Here is a 20,550-nt window from a genome sequence, read left to right as displayed (position 1 = left end):
CTCGATGCTGTGCCTTCCTCATTAATACAAAAAGTCTTTATTTTTAGACAGTAGTGGTCAGCCAGCCTTTCTACAATGACACACAGCTGCTTCTGTAAAACTTTGATGTGAAAGTGATGGTCTTTTTCATTCTCTAGTCTCTGAAACTAAGGGTTTAGTTCATACATGGAAGCTGCACTTTCTGCCATAGTAACAAGCTTGTTTTATTTCGGGTCATGGATAAGTGTCCCATGTTCATTCATTATGCAGGTGGCATCAAGTGCTATAGAGCAGTGGTCGTGCCGCTAAGCAGTCAGGAGCAAATGCATTTTTCAATAATAAGGAGGGTAATTGACAGCATCTTTGTATGTGTGAACAGTGCATTGCCTGGATGTGGCTGTGCAATATGTATGCATATGTAGCTTGTCTATACTGAAAGCAGAGGGAACCTGGGGGGGTGGGGGTGTCAAGTGAGAAATACATGTTACCTCTGTAAGTCCTTATGTGACTGAAAAATAAACTTGTCATCTTCCCAGCTTTGGGAGGGGGGGCCTTTCTTCTCATCCACATCACCCCTTCTGATTTAAACCAGGAGACTAATCAGTCTTTCAGTGAAAGCCTGATGATTCATATGAGATGGAGAAATCTTTACTCATCCTACCAGGCAGGCAATTTCTTTACATAAAAAGATGAGAGCCCAATTTAAGCTACCACTTGCGTACAAAGAATAAAGGACAAAAAAAACTAATTGGAAACTGACTCTATTTCCACTCAGAAGCACTTTGGAATTGAAGGTAGCTTGTCTCAGGATATTTCCAATGCTGCTGTCAAATTGCTTGCGTGCCCAGTGGGCACACACATACAGTACATGCCGACACGAACAGACTCTCACAGACTTGTCAATGGGAAGCTTGTGTGGACTTTGCCTACTTGGCAGTGACACGATAACGCACTCTTAATCTGTTTGAAGATGCACAGAAAACATGAAGCGCTACATTCACGCATGTGGTGATGTCATTTTGGTCTACAGGGGAAGAGGAGCAGCGGTGAATGGAGAGTAGCCTGACTAAAAGTAAATGTTGAAACATTCAGCAGGCTCTTTTTTTATTCACCCACTCATCGTGACAGAAGTGTTTCTGCTTTTTCCCTCCATGTCCCATTCTTCTTATCCTTCTTCTCTCTCACTTTAATAATTTCTATTACCTTACCAAGTCATGCACATGCATCTCACTCACTTTCTTTCTCTCTCTCTCCCTCTGTCTCTGTATTTCCTCCCTTTTATGTCTCCTTTCCCTAACTACACCTGTAACAGTCTGGCTTCAGTAGAGGGATACAGGGGGAATGGAAGGGATGGATGGGACTGCATTTGATGAATCTAATAATGCATGAGAACCAAGTGTGTGTACATTATATGCAGCATGTGAGTCTTTGTGTGTGTATGTAGGTATGGCGCATACCTATGCACCAATACTACTAGGTTAATAACCTTTGTCCTGTGGTGGTGGGCACACATCTTCTAGGCATGTGGGCTGTCATTGCATTCTCCCGGTGATACTGTTACCGCAATAGCTGCCAGATTGCCCTTAGTCAGATGTGACTCATTACAAACCCATTAGCAAGCTGGTATACTATCTGTAACCTAATATAGTTGCACAGACAGTTTGATCCCAGTTTGTAATACCATCATTTATGATGATTTTACCAGGCTGCCTATGTCAGGCAGACTAGTACATTTTCTTTCCTTTCCTTTGAAAGTCAGCACAGCAGAGAGACGCGCATGTCTTTTGGTAGCTGTGTGCATTTGAAACTCGGTGACTGGGGACAAACGTGAATCATCTCATGGGGTAAAAGCAATAGGCTAAGACATTTGTCCCTTAAGGCCCGCTGTGTTAACACTTTGTCAAAATGTGAAATGTGAAACTAATGCAAGTGCAAGACCCCGTACAACTCCTAGTGTAGTTATGGTCTCCCATGTAGAGTATGAGTCCTAACAGTATTGCCGTTGGCGAAAGGCCCAGCTCTTTCACAACAGAGTCTTTACCAGACCCTTTAAACCGAGCAATGAACTTGAATACATCGGCTTAATAAAATAGTCCACTCTACTGAAGGCAGAAGAATTTTTCTTAGAGATTTGATTAAGCTCCAGAGAATTTCTTTATGCTTTAATCGTCCTAATGTGGTCAAGCTGTTTAACATAAATGCTGTATACTGCTGCTGTCACGATTATGGTGCACATAGTTGGGTTTAACGTTTGGAGAGCTAACTGTGGCTCATTTTCATTATCCCTGTCCAACTTTAGGGATATGCTGAGTGAATGGCACTCTTATAGGCCATTCTTATAGATGATTTCTTAATGCTCCACCCTTGGATTTTAGGTAAAACTGTGACCTCTATACAACCCTGCAAACACATTGCAGATGCACTGTTTTCCTCCATGCATGAGCACCTGGAGCGGCTCTCAGCTCCACCTTTTACCTTTCATGTGCATGCCTACCCATGTTCTAAATAGGTGAAATAAAGGTCGTACATTTGTTTGCTGCCTGCCTGTGTCCTACAAGAGCAGTAATCTAACAGAAAAACTATGAGTTAGGAGCCACATGGTGCGTGTTTTAGAGAGATACATTTGGACACAAAGTTTTGTGAAACTTACTCTTGTAATTTGTTACTGACACAGTGTTAGAGAGGTGTTAGTTGAACGCAAAGTTCATTTTTTGAGGCCCTAGTTTGTGGTATTGTACTATTGGAGCATTATGGTGAAAGGCTCCTAATATTTTGTCTAATTCTGCGGATCTCTTTTAGTTATTGCTGGGGTAAGTGGTCACAGTGCAAAACTTATCTTCTGCTCAATCTGCACACCACTCATTTGATAAATTTGCCTGGCTAAGAAGGGATCAGACAGTGCTTAAGGCAGACAGGAGGAGCTTTGAATTGCATTGGAGTTACTCCACTTCGCCTCCATCCTGTCAGATTTCCATTAGCTCACCAAGAGTTGCACTCTAGCCCACAGCAGCAGGCGCCAAGAAATCCTATTATACACTGCTACTTGTGATAATTGCTTATACCTAGCAGTAATAGTGTGTGGTGTTGGGTGGTGTGTCTGTATGCTTGCGTGGTGGTTGTGTATGTTCATGTGCCCTGTATGTAGACAGCAATTTGCTTTGTGAGCGTCCTGAATCGCCACTGGGACAAGAGAGGTTCCTGTTGACCGCTCTCTGCCGTGGACAAACTAGGCTGTGTTGCCCTGAGCCTCATATCATGCAGAGCCATTAAATGAACCTGGTGCACTGGAGCCTGACTTGTTTGGTGGCATGTACACCAAAGTCTAGTATAACTAGGCTGACAGGTTTCACGCATACTCACACCTTCACATACTGTACATACACTGTGGTCACTACTCTGAGAAAAATCTTAAGTTCAGCAACAAGAAAAGACTACTTTACTTGAACTTTTTGATGCCGTAACTTTCAGGAGCACCAGTTTGTGCAGCAAGTTAAATCAGAGAGGCTATTTCTGATCCTCACTCTCCAGTCTCACAAGGCGGGCTCCATCAAACTGTAGATAAAACAATCTCCCAGACAAATGGACTTTCAGGGATAGAGTAATCAGCACTTTTGTATTTAGGGACATTTTCAGAGAGCTGATATGAGAGAGAAAAGTTTTTTCATGGACTCAAATGGCGTGTGACTCACCTGAGTCAGCCCATTTGATTGTTCATCTCCGTTAATGAGCATTCATTCGGTTGTTTCTCTCCTTCTGCTCCTGCCTCAACAGTCTTTGTGGTTGTCTCTCTTTACTGCTCTTGTACGGTAAGTATACCTCTGTTAAAAGAGGCAAGTAGCCCAATGCTTTGTACAAGACATGTGACTGTATATAAACCAACAATCAAACAGCTGTAAACAAACAAAAGCTAGCCTAGAAGCTCATCTTGGTTTTATGTGATGAATCATTCTAGTGACTGAAGTTTATGCTATAGTGGATATGTGATGCCACACTGTAGTGCAGAATGATTTACTATATATTGAATGGACTTTGGTGTCTTACTCTGGGACACATTGATGGATGTGTCACAGTGGAGAATTGAACCTGGGTCTCTCACGCCAGGGGTTCTAAAAATGGGGTCCCCAGCGAAAAGGGGAATACTTTATTTTCGTTATAATTTTATCCATAAGTAGCAGAGAATGTCTGATTATTTTGGTCATGGGTTTCATACACAATATGTTATAAAACATCTAAAAGCAAAAATCCTCTTAGATGGGGGACCCTTGAACAAAGTCTTATCAAATGGGGGTCCATGGTCTAATTTGTGTTAGTTTAGGGGTCCCTGATTAGAAAAAGTTTGAGAATCACTGTCTCACACCAAAGGCATGTGTCTTATCCACTGTGCCATCACCACCACATGTAAATGTGGGAATGTTATGTGATCTTTATTCTCATAACATTCTGGAACAAACATACTTGAAATACAGAAAGTGAAAAGTTAATAATTCCTTCATTAGCATTTGCTTCTTTTTGTAGCCTGCTTAATGACCAAAATAGTATACTTAACTGTACTATTACCTCGTTCATTTCCAACCCATAAGCCACGAAAAATGTACAGTAGATGTAACAGGGTGGGAAGATGGATAGTTACTGCACTGAATCCCTTTGCTTACCGCCTCAGGCTACAAGAGAATGAATACCAGTCCAATTGGAAGAGCATGATGGTAAACTCCAACAACATTGCCAAATGGAGCCTTTTATTAACTGACTGACTCAATGGGGTTTGAAGGCTCATTCACAAGATTGGGCCTGTAGTCCTAAGGGCACTGCTTTGTCTTCGAGGATCTATTTTTTCCTCTGACTGATTTCTTTTCACTGGGCCAAAAACTGCAAAACCGTTCAATTAAATATTGACTAAATGCGAGATTATAATTCATTAGGTTTTGATATAATCAAGGTTATTTATTTCATGGATGGCTAGTCTTTGTATATTATCAGGCTAGCTGTACATTGTCATTTGAATGAAACCCGCTAATCAAATCTATGAGTAATGTAAGAAAACAAATTTGTTCAAATACCCAAAATATCATTTGTTGTATTTCCACTTGTCCCAGTTATGTGTCCATGTGTCTTGCTTAACTGTCTTGTTACAACATGGTGACATAAATCCTATCTTGTGCTCATCCCAAGATAAGCTTAAAAAGACAAAGAAACGGATTCCTAATGCATTTTCCCATATGAAATCAGACGCCTTACCTCCAGACTCCAATCCCTTTAAAGTGTAAATAAGAAGCAAGTGACAGCTCTGTGTATCTGAAACACTGAAGAGTGTCCCTGACAGTTCGTTTTCCACACTCCTCCAGTACAAACCTCTGCCAGCCAGCCAGCGAGCCAGCATCAATTATAACTGTACATCATGCAGCTGGTTGAGTCATTACAAGTCAATCATTGTATTTCTCATTTCTGCAGAGAAATCTATTTTTATCTACCGCACAACTTTCTTCATCACTTCTTTACTGAATAGTATGTTGCTGCATATCATAGAGAGCATCTTATATCATAGTGTTATGCGTAGCAAAAGGATCCAAGAGCAGACACAGGATTAGGATGAACAGAGGATTTATTGAAAGAACGATGGTAGTAGATTCTGGTGCGTGGTTGCAGAGGGCGGGCAGGCAGGCAGATCCACAGCTTCAAAAACAGGCGGGCGAGCAGGGCTTTCTAAAGCAGCGACCCCCTAGGACAAAAAACACACATTAGACGAAGGTATTATGAGCAGAGAAAAACACTAAACAGAGTGTTGGCCTGACAAGTAGTTTACCACTCAGGTGAACAGATGATCTGGCGAATACTGAAGAGAGGAGCCGGGTATAAATCAGCGGTGGTGACGAGTAGATGAACTCCAGGTGTGTGGAAACTCCAGGAACTCTCGCTGGCCCAACAGTGTGTTGCCACGCCCATAACCAGAGACAGACAGCAGACAAACAGACACACAGGGAAGGGAGAAAAAACAACAGGACACACTAGGAACTGGGAAGGATGGGTTGCCAGATCACCACACAGAGAGTACTTTGATGAAAAGCAGACAAAATGATGAGACAAAAAGATGTGCAGCAAATTTTTCTCATAAGAAGTCACTACAGTAACAAATGCAATTTCTTTCTTTTGTCATGATCAGTTTCCTTAAATTCAGCATATAGTTCTCCCTTATATTGGAGTACAAGAGCACATGGCAGCAACCTAATGCATTTAGGCATGTAGACGTGGTCAAGACAACTTGCTGAAGTTCAAACCGAGCATCAGAATGGGGAAGAAAGGGGATTTAAGTGACTTCTAACGTAGCATGGTTGTTGGTGCCAGACGGGCTGGTCTGAATATTTCAGAAACTGCTGATCTACTTGGATATTTACACACAGCCATCTTTTAGGGTTTTCAGAGAATGGTCCAAAAAAGAGAAAATATCCACTGAGCAGTTGTGTGGACGAAAATGCCTGAATGTTGTTGCTGACTATGTCCATCCCTTTATGACCACAGTGTACCCATATTTTGATGGCTACTCCAGCAGGATAATGCACCATGTCACAAAGCTCATATCATCTGAAACAAACTTCTTGAACATGACGAGTTCACTGAACTCCAATGGCCTCCACAGTCACTAGATCTCAAGCCAATAGAGCACCTTTGGGATGTGGTTTGACAGGAGATTCGCATCATGGATGTGATGTGACAAATCTGCAGCAACTGCGTGATGCTATTATACCAATATGGACCAAAGTCTCTGAGGAAAGTTTCCAACACCTTGTGGAAAATATGCCATGAAGAATTAAGGCAGTTCTGAAGGCAAAAGGGGGTCCAACCTAGTACTAGCAAAGTGTAAACAATTTTTTATCGGTTTGATGTTGACAGAAAAGAGCATGTATACATGTAGCCTACTTATAAGACAAGACCATGACAAGACCAGTCAACAATGTCCTGTGGAAACCATGTATCTCTAAAACAAAGAAAAGGTCACGGAAAAAGTAAGATACAGATTAAGGATAAAAATATGAAAAGATTTGCATGAGGCCCAGTTACTCTAAGCAGTCAAACAAATCTACTACGGAATCACACCAGAACAAGTTTAAATGGAAGGTGACCAATAGTTGACCAAATACTAACAACAAATGCACATTCTGAAGTGTTTGTATAATGGTAGAATTACCTCTTAATATGCTGCTGGTAAAGTAGAAAATGAGACTGGATGACATGAGTCTGTGCTTGAGGCCCTCCTCCTGTATGAATGATGCAGTGGGTTGATATCTCATTGAATGTCCCTTAGAGACAAGCCATTAGGGTTCATTTCTTTTCTTTTTTTATTCCTCTCTCTTTTCAAAAGGTACCTTTTTATATGTGCTCCTCTCTTTAATTAAAAGAGACACTTATCTGATCGGTCTTGTCCAGTCCCAGAGAGTGGTAAAATAACTGTGAGAGACCGAGGAGCCTGAGATAACAGGTGCAAATGTAAAGGAATGTTAACAATATCAGGAGGGAAAATGGAGTGGAAAGAAAGAAGAGGAGGTCTGTCTATATTACAAAAGTCATTTTGGACAACAATGAGCCTGTCAGTCAGACACAAGAACAAAGAGGTATTGATAACACCTGGTGAGCCACCTCCGCATCGCTTTCTCCTTTATTTTGGTTCGCTGGACTTCTTTCTAATAGAAATTCAGCATGTTTTTGTGTTGTGAACACCAGTAATGGCATTCAGCGTCACAGGAAAGCTTAACAAAACTGTTATTATGCTAAAATCAGCTGTCTTCTGTTCACTTACACAAGACAGGTGACGATAAAACCTTTGATCGATTAAATTTTCAGAGAATTCCTCACAGACTAGATTATAAGCATGCATTATTGATTAGTATGACCGCCTCGGGGCTTGTGAGCAGTGCAATAATTGGCTGTTGTATTTGCTGCTACAACTTCCTGGCATAGCAAAGCTGCTGAGGGAGCAGAGAAAGCTTGTACAATTGGCCCGCTGATGTGACCACACCAGATTGACTGATAACATTGCCCTCTCACCCATATCAGTCGAGTAATATTTTATCTCCATGCTGCTCCAATGGATTGTTAGCACATCATCGTTTCCCTCACACACCATTTAGGCCCCCTTTGACTGTTTGTAGATTTAATCAGAGACATGCAGTTGAAAATGAACCTTCCACACACACACTTATCCACACCGAGACCATCATTTAGTGCTCCACTGCTCAGATCACGGGGCGGAAGAAAAGGGCTTAGATAAATATGGGAGCAGCTCCTTTTGATGCAAATGGTGTGAGAAATGGGTGCCTGTTGCTACTCTGTAATTGTGGGTCACAGCATGGCTCAGTGCTTTTCCTCTGAGCTCCACCTTGTGTATCTGCTTTGAGGCTGCTGTGATATTAACATCTCTCCCTCTCTCCCCCAACCCCTTCCTTTGTTGTTTCTTGGAAGGTGTTGCCAGGCATACTGCAGAAGCATTGCTGCATCTTACCAGACAGGAACACAGGTAAGGACCAAACAGATGTGCCCTCTCCACTAAAAACTCCAGTCACACACAGCGCTGTGACATAGGAGAGAGCCAGTCAGTGGGAGTAACGATGGGTAGTGATGCTGGGGAATGGATGCTTAGTGGGTGGGTCACATTTGTGCGTCTTCCTGTTTTTGTGTGTGCTCTGAACATCTGTAAGCTCACACCTCATCTGCTGGCTACACGCACACTTCGTGACTGATGATTTTCCCATAGTTTTGTTATTTAGTGATTTTCCCCTGTCGTCACTATGTGGCCCCAAACTGATCCCTTTATCGTTGCGATTCTTACTATACAGTTGTTCTTTTGTTGCTGCTACACAATGTTACCGCCAGAAAAAATTAACACATTTCAAAAGCATCTAAAGTCATATGGGGTTCTCTGTGTGGTCTTATTTTCTCCACTTACATGTCAGAGGGAGGGAAAGATTTGGGGGCAGTTGTTGCGAACTTGTGATCATGACAGGCTTCTTAACATCATTGCAGGTGTGAAGAGGTTGCTGATGAAATTGAAGAGCAGGGAGATATACTCAGGTACCTGGCCGCAGTCCTCACATTAATGACTTCTACTTTTTCTGTGCGTTCACTTTTGGCGCCTCAGCCTCTCTAACTTCTCGACTGCAATGAGACTGCATGCATATGGGCTGCCACACCATCCATCCCACTAACAAAACCTCACTAATGCTGCTCCGCCATTTGTCATCTGCCTTCTGCAGTGCCCTCTGTTTTGCGCAAACCGTGCAAGACTGGTGTCTACCTTTAAAATGCTATGTTTCTCAGGCTCGTGGCTAGAAAGCTAATTGCAAGGGCACAGCAACCTTGGCTATGAAGAGACATTTGGAAACTTGTTACGAGGTGTTGGAGTTAACTGTGAGGCATTTCTCAGCGTGAAATTAATTTTTAATAGGGCATATGGGCAAGCTTATGTGCACTTAAGCAGATAACAAACTTGACAAACCTGTAAATCAGTAGTTTTACTGTTATTTTAAGCATAAAAGTTCTATAAGCCAGACCTGGACCAAATTTTAATCCACTCTATTTATCTCTCTTTTGCCTCACAAGTCAAATCAATTACAGAAAATTGTCTGAAGACATTTACAAATGTTAGCTTAAGTTTTTGTGGAATATTTTACAAAACTTTTCACAAGATTTCCCCCCACTGGATAAGTTGCTGTGTGTTTAGTTGAGATGGTTGTCAAACACTGCATGAATATGGAGGACCCATGGGTGCACCTCTCGACTGGTCTTAGAACAAGGTGTTCTGACAGAGTGGACACTTATTAAAGTAACCTTATAATAACCTTATGAATATGGATGTGCAAAGCTCTGAAACTTTTCCACGGATATTTTAGCAGACACTGGTCTGGAATAGAGCTAGATGTAGTCTTATTTCATGGTGTGTGTGTGTGTGTGTGTGTGTGTGTGTGTGTGTGTGTGTGTGTGTAGTGTATGCGTGTGAATGTTGAACAAACAAAATCAGTTTGACTGCATTTGCTTTCAAATTCCATGTAATTTTTCAAAAACCTTCCTCCTCCCTGAAAATATCTTTATTCTAATAGCTTGCGCTGTCAAGAAGACACAGTGCATGACACTTCTTTTCAACACTCAGCAGTGGTGCATCAAAAAAACTCTGATTTTGTCAAACTACTTCCACCGAAGTTCATAGATCCTCATTCATCCATCTCAAATACAAGTTGGAGCTTTTGCTGAGCAATTTCAGCATTGCACAGTGTCACAGTTGCTAACAACCTCAATGCCCCCAGTAGTTTCTGTATTTATAATGTGTGCCATGGCAACACAGTTTGTGGTGTCAATAGATGCAAAGACTGTGTTGTGTCCATTTTTAATAAGCATCTCATCTCTTATGTACTGACTGGATGATGTAGCACTGTTGTATTTGCATATGCTAAACAGATGGCATGAGTTAACACCAGCACTGGGAGAGGATTCTCATTAGTGAGTTCAGTAGAATTGTGTCAGACCTGGGTCTGCCTAAAGACAGACATGAGTTGAAAATTGTAGTGTAAGGCTTGAGGAAAGAGAGGGTAGAGTAAGATGAGTGGAATATCTTGAAAATGATGAAGAGCAAGTAAGATTAGGGAAGACTTTGAAAGCAATGGCCATGAAAAGATTGGTATCTTCTGCTGGTGAATGTGATAAAGAAGCTACATTGTGTGTGTGTGTGTGTGTGTGTGTGTGTGTGTCCATGTCTGTGTGCATGGGCTCTGCTCTACTGCATTGAGTGAGGAGTGCCCTCTCCTGGTCGGTTTCCCAGCTCTCACAGTTCCATCTCCTCCTCAGAAACACTTGCCTCATCCGCTCCCCACTCCCCGCTTCTGTTTCTGAGATTCAAAATCTTGTGCATAGAAACTGGAGGGATGAGGCTTATCATAATCTTACACTCTCTCTGTTATCAGTGTGTCCCTCTGCTCCTAATGTACTCCGCAAGCGGAACCCTTTGTGCTGATGAGCACTCATCATTTCTATGCCACAAATTCACTGACTATTTCTATTTATAGACACTAATTAATGTGTGAATATTTCACAATTCTGTTGCCATTTTTCATGTCAATGCTGAATTTCTGGCATCATATTATCATCTTTTCCTGTCCCCCACTCATAGCCACTCTCTCTATCATTTAGGGAAAATGTAACTAGTAATTTTTTAACCTTTTTGAAGATTTGTATATCATGTAATGATACTGACTTCATGTTCACATCCAATGAATGAGCAGCAGGGTAGTTTTGTCACAGAGACCAAGAGATTTAAAGATCAGAGTGACAGTGTCTCACATTGCTTATGCTACAATTATACCATAAATGCAAAGGTGCTATAAAGAGACATGCTGACTGCTGCATTCTGGGAAACCCTTCTATCATCCTTTGCAGTATTTGGACACTTCTATTTTGTATTCATGGCCTTAAATCCTCATCGATTTTGTCTCTCCCGAGTCTTACAACCCACCTCTACACACACACACACACACACACACACACACACACACACACACACACACACACACACACACACACACATAAACATACACAAACATTTCCCATTGCCTCCATTTACAATTCCCATGTGTTGTACTCGTGGTATCTCCAATTGTTGTCTCCAAGAGGTCTTTTCCTATTTTGTGTGTGAAAAAAGTGTTTTTCATCGTGGAATTTGATGCATGTGACTGTGCTGCATTGCATGTGATTTATTTAGTCTAAAATATAGTTCATTGTTTATGCAAAGAGTTAAATTCAGGCATGACAAAATCACAACAATTCTTGTCCTAGTTAAAGTTGTTTTTAAATGGAAAATGACCAGGAACAGCATTGACGTCAATGCTGCTGGTAAAAAAAAAAAAAAAGTTAATAAACAGATTTCAGTGATGGCCAAAACAAGTGGCAAAATGGCAACTATCCAATCAATACTGTATAATGACAGTTCAGGAGCCAGATATATTTTTTAAAAAGAGGATAAAGTATCATCAGCCTGATTCAGGATTTTGTCAATAGGAAAAACTTAGACTATAAAAGACTTGATAGGACTGCAGAATGTTCAGATGTTCAAACACTGCACATCTCAGCACACAAGTGTTAGCATCATGTCATAGTGACATTTGGATATCATTAAGCTCAATATCAAATAATGTATTTGATAAATATATTTCATAAATATCAACAAACATATAATGAACAAATTGTCTTACTGTACCAAACTGTCAAAGTTTTCCATCATGAAAATGTAGCTTGTTAGCTCAAATGCTAGTACGGTAGTTGTTGGGTTACACTCACAAAAAATGTGTCTTTAATTAGCTAATGTACCACTCCTGCTGTGAATTTTGTGTCAACATAATGTGGAAAGGTTTGTCTGAGGACATGAGCGTTTAGGGCAAGATGCCCTTTGTCAGTGTGTATTCTGGCAAATTCACATGGGTGGGTTAATTATAGGTGACCTCAACCAGCACAAGTACACCCCAACAGGGGAAGCCACATGCTCCAGCATTGAGACCCTTAAGATGCCACAGAGAGGTTGTAATAGGGATAGCATCCTTTTCCAAAGGGAGATGTATTTGATATTCTTCCTTGATACCCTCATTTCAATGGGATGAATGAGAAGATTTAATTTGTATAGGGCTGGGGTGATTCGTCGACGTAATCGATTAATAATGCGCGTCGACGCTGCATCCGGTGTGGGATTATCCCGGACAAGCTCCAGCTACAAGACCGCGCCTTTGACCGTCTCAAGTTTGGAGTATTTCAGACAGAAACTCAACAACGTACTGCTCGGTGAGCTCTGTGAACTGGAAACAGCTTCACTGCAGCACAACTGCTGTCCACGAATACGTGAAGCAGCACGAACACGTGAAACGAAAGTATCCCGGAGCACTTTATCTAGACGGCAGCACCGTAAATCGTGATTACTTTCTGTTGCCACACAAGCACGGCACATTATCAGCACGAGGACATGTAGTATTTCTTCATTGCCTTCATGTTAAAAGTAATTTCTGCCCCGCTGCTGTCATGGTAACGTAACGTTACACCGCGAGTCATGGTAACGATCGGCTGTTTCATATTTTCTGTTTATTTAACGGCTACGTATCAGCGAGAAAACAGCTGAATCTAATTACAGACAATCTGTGACTGTCTGAACAGTCTGTGAGTCCTTTCAGGTGTTCACTGATGCAGAAATACATTTAATTATCATACTGCATTACTTAATATTTAAATAATTCCATGTCAGAAACATTTAAAGTTTTAAGTAAAGTAGCCCAATTAATGTCTGTTGTTATTATTATTATTATCACAACACATCAGTGACGTGGAAATTTGATTCATTTTAAGATTTGCTGCTATTGTCATTATTCTAATGTGCTTCATCAGGATGATTGAATAAAATATAGATTTATTGATTAGACATGTTTTTGATATTTATTTTGGATAAATTGGTTTGTTAATCGAGTAATAGGCAACTTTTCTTTCTTTAGAATAAACAAAATTAGTCGTCAGATTAATCGACTAATCGAAAAAATCATAGACTTGAAAGATAATCGATATGTACAGCCCTAAATTTGTGTGTTTCTTATGAAGTAATTTTTCATGTTTAACTGTAGCCTACTATCATGAGACTCTGTCTGGAAAGGTTGTGGCTCGCCCCTGTTGGGATGGAGTGGTTGCTGGTTGCAGTCATCTATAATTAATATTGATTGTGAAATTGCCAGAATACATGCTGAAGAAGTGTGTCTTGCCTGAAACATAAACATCAACAATGCAGGCAATATTAAAAAGTCAAATTGGAGTGTGGTCCAAGTCTTTGTTTTTATTATTAACTACATTAAGGATCCTGCAGCCAGTCTTCAAGGTCTAATCATGAGTTGAACATGTTGTGAGGACATGTTGCCATGGAAACAAGTTGTCAGGAGGACTCAAGGGATAACGAAGAAATGTTGAGATGGAGAGAGATGGAAATCATAACACATTATTGGGGAATTGCTCTTTTATGTCCTCCCGAGAACCACATTTCCTGTTAATACTGCCTGTGTCTGCTGTCTGAAAAAAAGTTTTGGTTGTGTCCTCATCCAGATCCACGTGATGTCCCCAAACTAGTCTAATGGGTCTTCTCTTTACCTTACTTAGCCTCTGTCCTGAGTCACAGCGCGTCCGTCTTATTGCTTCATGTGACTTGCCCCAGCCTCCCCCTCCCGCTGTGAATCTCACTGACATGGGAGTGAATCAGCTGCTCCTCTATTAACTGGAGTAATTAACGTGCGAGCTGTTGCTTTCCTTCTGAGTGTATCACAGCTTGCTTTTGTAAATGCATAAACGCACATTGTACATAGACACCCTGTTAATCAACACACTTGCACACATGCGCACTAGATATCAATCTGTAACAAAAAGCAAGACATCAAGGGATAGCCTGTCTACTTCTGATAGCTCTCAGAGGCCTTGATGCCAACTCCGTATGCTCTTCATACCTAAAAGGAGACACCCATAGAGAACTGCGGGACTGTATTAGAAAGATATAACGCATAAATAATATGTACGGACTGCATGAGCAAAAAAAAAAATGATGACGGTGGAAAACAAGACAGAAGAATGTGGGAATGAGTGAGAGCTAGTAAAGCAGAGTAAAGTGAGGGGATAGAGTGTGTGTGTGTGGTTCATAATTTTATATCCCAGTGGGGATTTTAACCTGAATGCAAACCCATCCCAAAAACTGAGGTCCCCATGGGTGAGAGACGCCTTTTGTGGGTTAAGACTTGGTTTTAGGGTTTAGGTTACACTTTGGTTACGGTTAGGGTAAGGGTTAAAGTTAGGCATGTAATTATGATGGTTGAGGTTAGGGTTAGGGGCTAGGGAATGCATTATGTCAATTAGATGTCCCCACAGCGATAGAGGAACAACCGTATGTGTGTGTGTGTGTGTGTGTGTGTGTGTGTGTGTCTGCTGTGGGCCCTTAGGAGCTCTCCTCATGTCTGCTAAACTCTGGACTGCTGTAGTAGATAATGAGTCTTGCACTATCTCTCCTCCTCAGCCATCCCTACTCTCTTCTGTTAGTCTGTGCCCCGCGCCTCCACACACCCCCTCCCCCCTCCCCAACTATCCTCCTCTGCACTCCCTCCAGCACCGCCAAGGCAAACCCACTGAACTGTTACAAGAGTGGGAAGCTCTGAAACGCGGCCTCTTCCTCCAGGCCGCTGTCTCTGTGCAACCGGACAGCCGCAGCAACAAAATTGATTGTAAACAAATATGACACAGAAGCATAATGGATTAGAGGGAAACTCAGCGATACTTTTTGAACAGCTCCCACGCAGTATGAGAGATCTCTAAAATAGGCCATGCTGGTCAAGGTGCAGTTTAGTGGAATATTCATGATATAGTGCCTGTAGACATTTTGAGAGCACTGAATTTAAGTTGAGATGAGCAGTGGAACATGACGGTTTGTTTTTGTATCAGGGTGCAATGTCATTGTTTGACCACTGTTTATTTGTGTGTGTATTTGCACATACTTTGTATGGGAATGCAATACTTAGAGATAGCGAAATGTGTGTGATGCTCTGATGATCTATTATAATCACTGACAAGGTAAAAACTCTCGCCCCCTGGTGGCTGGTTGAAGTATAGTAAACCCTCCCCCTCAGTGTTAGCAGATGGGACATAGGCCAAACAAGAAAATTAAAGTACACAGTCAAATACATTTTTCCCAATGATGGTTTCTCTCATTTTAGGTAGTTCTTATGACACTGATTTGAGTTCAAATTTTTCTTCAAGTTTGGTTTTAATTTGATACTTGATGCTATTCATAGTTTTCAGTCACATGACGTGTGCGGTGACCTGGAGAGCAAAACAACAGACCAACACCGCGACTCCCCCGTAGAGACGCCGCAAAAGCAGTCAAATTTTATTTGGATCACCTTTCAACTTAAGAAAAAGAAAGATATGAACACAAACTGTTGGGCACTTCTGATCCATATAACGTTATAGCATCCACTGCTACATTCCTACCAAAAAAAAAACGCCAGGTCCCTGCTGCCACTCGACTGCAGTAATGTTTACTTTTACCTTCTGGGGAATCCCTCACCTAACACAGCTCAGTCTTGTCTCCTCGATTAGTAACTCCGAAAGCACAACAACCATCCAGTATTTTGGCAACACAAGAGTAACATGCTCAATGTAACAGTGTATCACTTGCTTATTGGTTGGTAGGCAGCGGAAAATAATGTCTTTATGCCCTCCAAGGGAGCGTTTTCCTTGGAATGTGACGTCACATGAAAACTATGAATTGTATGTAGGCTTAACCTTAGTGCACCAAAATCTGTTTCTGAACACATTTCAGGAGTGAAATAAGTACCTTTACTCATATTAGATCGATTAGATTGAAGGCCTAATTTTTTGTTCGTGTATAGTTTGTGTGTATATATATATAGTAGGCAAGGGCACTACTGCACTGCCAGTTGAGAAATTTCCCATAGAGGTTAGCAATTCAGCTAACATTAACTTGCATTTTACTGCATAGAGTCATAAAATGTCTCTGTGGTGCTCATCTGCCACCAGCATCTAGCTTTCCGACAAGTTAGTAAGTCCAATGGTCACTGATAATGCATGGATTGCTGTATCATATTCAGATATTGATCAATGAACGATTTATTTTACGCGCCCATATCCTGGATATTTTAAGCACCCAAGTGTCTGCTCTTTGCATAGGTGAGGGTAGGAGAAAAGAACAGTTGAAAGATGTTTTTGGTCTGGGTTGGAGCAAAGTATCACCTGTCAGAAGACAGAGTTTTATGATGGCACAGCCTGATACCTACTGCGACCAAAACAAAATTTATTTTGAATACTAGGCCTCCACAGGAATGCTCAGCCAACTATTACACCATGTGTATAATTGTCTGTGAATCCTGGAGAAAATCCCATTTCTATACTATCATCATAAAGGGTTGTACTCTAGGTGTGTGTTTGTGTGTGCTGCACACTTACCTGCCCATGAATGTATTTGTGAGCCATGGGCTTCATCTCTCTGTAGGGACTCCTGTCATTGAACTACACAGTGTATGACTGGAGGACAGCTGGTCTCTGTGGACTGTCTGTCTCAGCTTGTTCCTGACATAATGAGCGAGCTGGGAGTAAGCTTTGATTTAACGCTGAGTCACTCCATTCCAAGCTGCTCATTAATGGATGAATAACGGTGGCAGGAAGTGAAAGAAATGGGAGGTGGTCTTGTTTTTGTTGCTGTGTTGACAAACCTTTAAATTCCCTTTAATTCGTTCTGACTCTCTGCTCTCTCCTCCTCTTCATACTTAATCAGCACACACATACACACACTTTATTATAGTGCACTCATCAGCAGACAATCAATTCACAGCCTATACGTCTCCACTAATGGAAGACATAGTAGATGGTCCATTTTACTCTCATGCTGAACAGTATTAATTATGATTTAATCTTAGTCTGTTGGGAATTAAAATGGTTAAATGGGCACCAAATTGTGTAGGTGCAATCAATTAAATTTGGCTATCAGTATTATGACATAGTAATATTATTATTATTATTATTATTGACTTTAATTAATAAAGTTCCTCATGGCACCACCCTTAAAGAAAGGATAACAAACTTCAAGTAATTGATTCAGTCTCATAAAATACGCTAAACTCTTAATTTGGAACTCTGATCAATAATTAAATTAATAACAATAACCAAAATGACCATCAGTAGCTAAAGGTCGAAGGATCCTCATAGAACATATTGGCTGTATTAACTCTTTTACAACATTAAAGAAACCATTTAATAAAAATATAATAAAAGCAAAGTACACTTTATTTAACTAAAATACACTAAAGACCAAGTGTGTGTGTGTATGTGTGTGTGTGTGTGTGTGTGTGTGTGTAAGAAGGACAGCATGTGTGATAAACCTCAGCAAAACACATCTGTAGAGGTGCATTATTAAAAGTTAAAGTCCTGTGCTTAGCGACGTACACTGTTACTCTCTGTTATGCCTGGTTACATTACGTCACCAGGCTCAGCGGAGCCGGTGACAGTGGAAAAAAGAGCGAACAAAGGGAAACTGACTCTGATTGAACTGGTGACATCACTGGTCGAAAGTTACACTAAGCAATGGTAGCTGAAAGCTGTAAGTAAATACTTGAGGTTCAAGTTCAATGGCTCATTTTCATAGTAAAAGTTCAGTTTAGGTCACTCGCATGAACAAATTCATCTGCAGAGTTCAGTGGTCCCAACACGTCTTGTGTTTTGATGAAAATGTAGATTTGTTTTAATCAACAAAAACTAAAGACATTTTAGTTTGTTTTTTTTGTCTTTGTTGTGTACAATTACCACGGTTACAGGTGTTCTCGTCTGTCACTGTTTACTTTTTCACACACACACACAGTGTCCATTTCGCTCTGCAGTAATACAACAGACTGACCCTCCTCCATATGTTTATACACTGTACTCTCCACTCTGTTCTCCACTGCAGAGCAGAGACTCATTCAAACCTAGATTCACTTACTTGTTCACCAAAACACTTTTCACTGTATGGGTTTAATTTAATAGGAGTGATATTTCTTTAGCCAACATCTAGAGAAAGATTTAGATGGTTGACTGTCAACATTAATTCTAGACCTTCCTTTTGATAGCAACTCCAAAGATAGCTGACTGAAAGTAACAATAACATTACTTTGTCTAACTCTCAGTGGATTGTAGATTAATTTAGTCCTTAAATCTGTTTCTAAGAACCAGTAACGTCAGATAACATTACTGAGACGTAACCAAGCGGGAAGCAAACTGATGCGAACACGGAAGTCCCTTAAACCTACATTCTATCGAACAGCCAGCAGAGGGCGACTCTTCTGGTTGCAAAAAGAAGTCCGGCTCCATTAGAAATAATGGTAAAATGACCCTACTTCTCAGCTGAATAATTACCTCAGTAAACACTTTGTGCTGGTTGCAAAGAATCAATATGGCAGCGGCCTGTTGGCCAAACTCTAGACTTCGAAATGGCAGTCCACTAACCGATGGGTGACGCCACGATGACTACGTCCACTTCTTATATACAGTCTGTGGACGTAACATTACAAAATGCAAGATTCTTCTTGTTAACTGTAGTGCAACAGGCCAAACGGCTAAATCATCTTCTGAACAAGAGATATTTTGGGTGGCTGTTTTATCAGCAGCTAGGCTACAGTGTGTGACTCCGCAGATGCATGCAGGTCATTTAAAGAGTAACCTTAAAGAAATGGTAAATGGCTGCTTTTATATAGCAAGTTTATCCAAAGTGCTTTACAATTTTTTTTATGCACTGTTATCAGTGAGCTACCATGGGGCTACAGCAGGGTGCTGGCCTGACCATCTGGAGCAATTTGGGGTTCAGTGTCTTGCCCAAGGACACTTTGACATGTAAGCAGGAGGTGCTAGGGATCAATCCGTCAACCCTGCGATCAGTGGACAATCCGCTTTACCTCCAGAGCCACAGCTGCTCTCTTGTCTTTGTTGACCTCTGGTGGTTTAAAATGTTCACCTTGCTGCAGTGAAGCACCGGCCTACTCCAAGACACCGTGACATCATGATTGGGTGTGTTTATAGGTGCAACAGAGCACCCAGTAACACCAATTCATTCATCCTCTGTGTGGTCAGAGGTGAAACTGCTTTTCAGCCGTTACTCTTTAAACAGTAATTAGTTCATTTGCCCATTCAATTTGTTAATTTGTTACATTTTTAAAGGTTACTTTTTATTTAGATTTAGTCTCTTTTTTTGTCATGCAAAAAATGGTCATCAATGAATATTTTTCCCCACAGTTTTTGTTGACGAAATTGAAAATGATGATGAAGAGAAGTAAGAGCGACCGCACTGTAGGAAGGAGCAGGAATGAGCATCTCTCTCCTGTACATGCAGAAACAGAATGACAGTAAAGGAAAGAGAGAAATGGAAACACAAAGGGAATGATGGAGCATATAACAGGTGAGAATAAAGATCTTTGGGAAATACAAGTTTGTGTGTTCAAAGTGCTTCATGTAGCATTTGTAGACATAACTGTGCTGAAATGATTAGTCTATTAATCAGTTGGTCAGTTGAAAGAAAACTGACAGTTTTGATAACCATTTCAGCAGTTGCTGGTAACATTAACTGAAATGTTAATTTCTGTTGCTGTTGTTTTTGGCGTGAAAAGTTTGATGGACGTGTGTCTATTTTTGACTTTTCATAGATTTGATACTGGAAATGAGTGATATTAAAGCAGTTTCTCCATTCTGTCCATTCCGTAGCTCTTCTGGAGCTTTTGTTTGGATCACACAATCTACCTCAGCAGATGTCAACTGCTGTTTCCAAGGTTAAAAATGAACCAGCTAAGAACAATCTCAACTAAGCCAACATGGAAAAGCTCCAATCTTTTGAGTAAGACCTTGTAAGGCAATCCGCAGGCTCCAGAACAGCCACTAAATGGACCTAGTGGTGAGACAACTTTGTCAACTGCTGTTTCTAAGGTCAAGAATAAACTTTCAATCTCAACATAATTGTTTGATTCAGCCTGACATGGCAGCTTGTAGGTGATGCCA

The 20,550-nt window shown here is 40.9% G+C and overlaps 1 protein-coding gene across 4 annotated transcripts in view; it reads left to right on the top strand.

Moving 5' to 3' along the window:
• dlgap2a (discs, large (Drosophila) homolog-associated protein 2a) overlaps positions 1–20,550 on the top strand; it is a 127,896-nt gene that overhangs the window by 2,373 nt on the left and 104,973 nt on the right. For all 4 annotated transcript variants that reach the window (XM_046062044.1, XM_046062043.1, XM_046062041.1 and 1 more), the window contains exons 2-3: positions 8,431–8,485; positions 8,992–9,039. In XM_046062044.1, coding sequence (XP_045918000.1) covers positions 8,431–8,485; positions 8,992–9,039 — 103 coding nt within the window. The remainder of the gene's footprint in view (positions 1–8,430; positions 8,486–8,991; positions 9,040–20,550) is intronic.

The sequence above is a fragment of the Micropterus dolomieu genome, linkage group LG11 (genome assembly GCF_021292245.1).
Source record: "Micropterus dolomieu isolate WLL.071019.BEF.003 ecotype Adirondacks linkage group LG11, ASM2129224v1, whole genome shotgun sequence".
Taxonomy (NCBI): domain Eukaryota; kingdom Metazoa; phylum Chordata; class Actinopteri; order Centrarchiformes; family Centrarchidae; genus Micropterus; species Micropterus dolomieu.
Note: the sequence above shows the minus strand (reverse complement) of the source record. Positions and strands in the feature narration are given on the sequence as shown.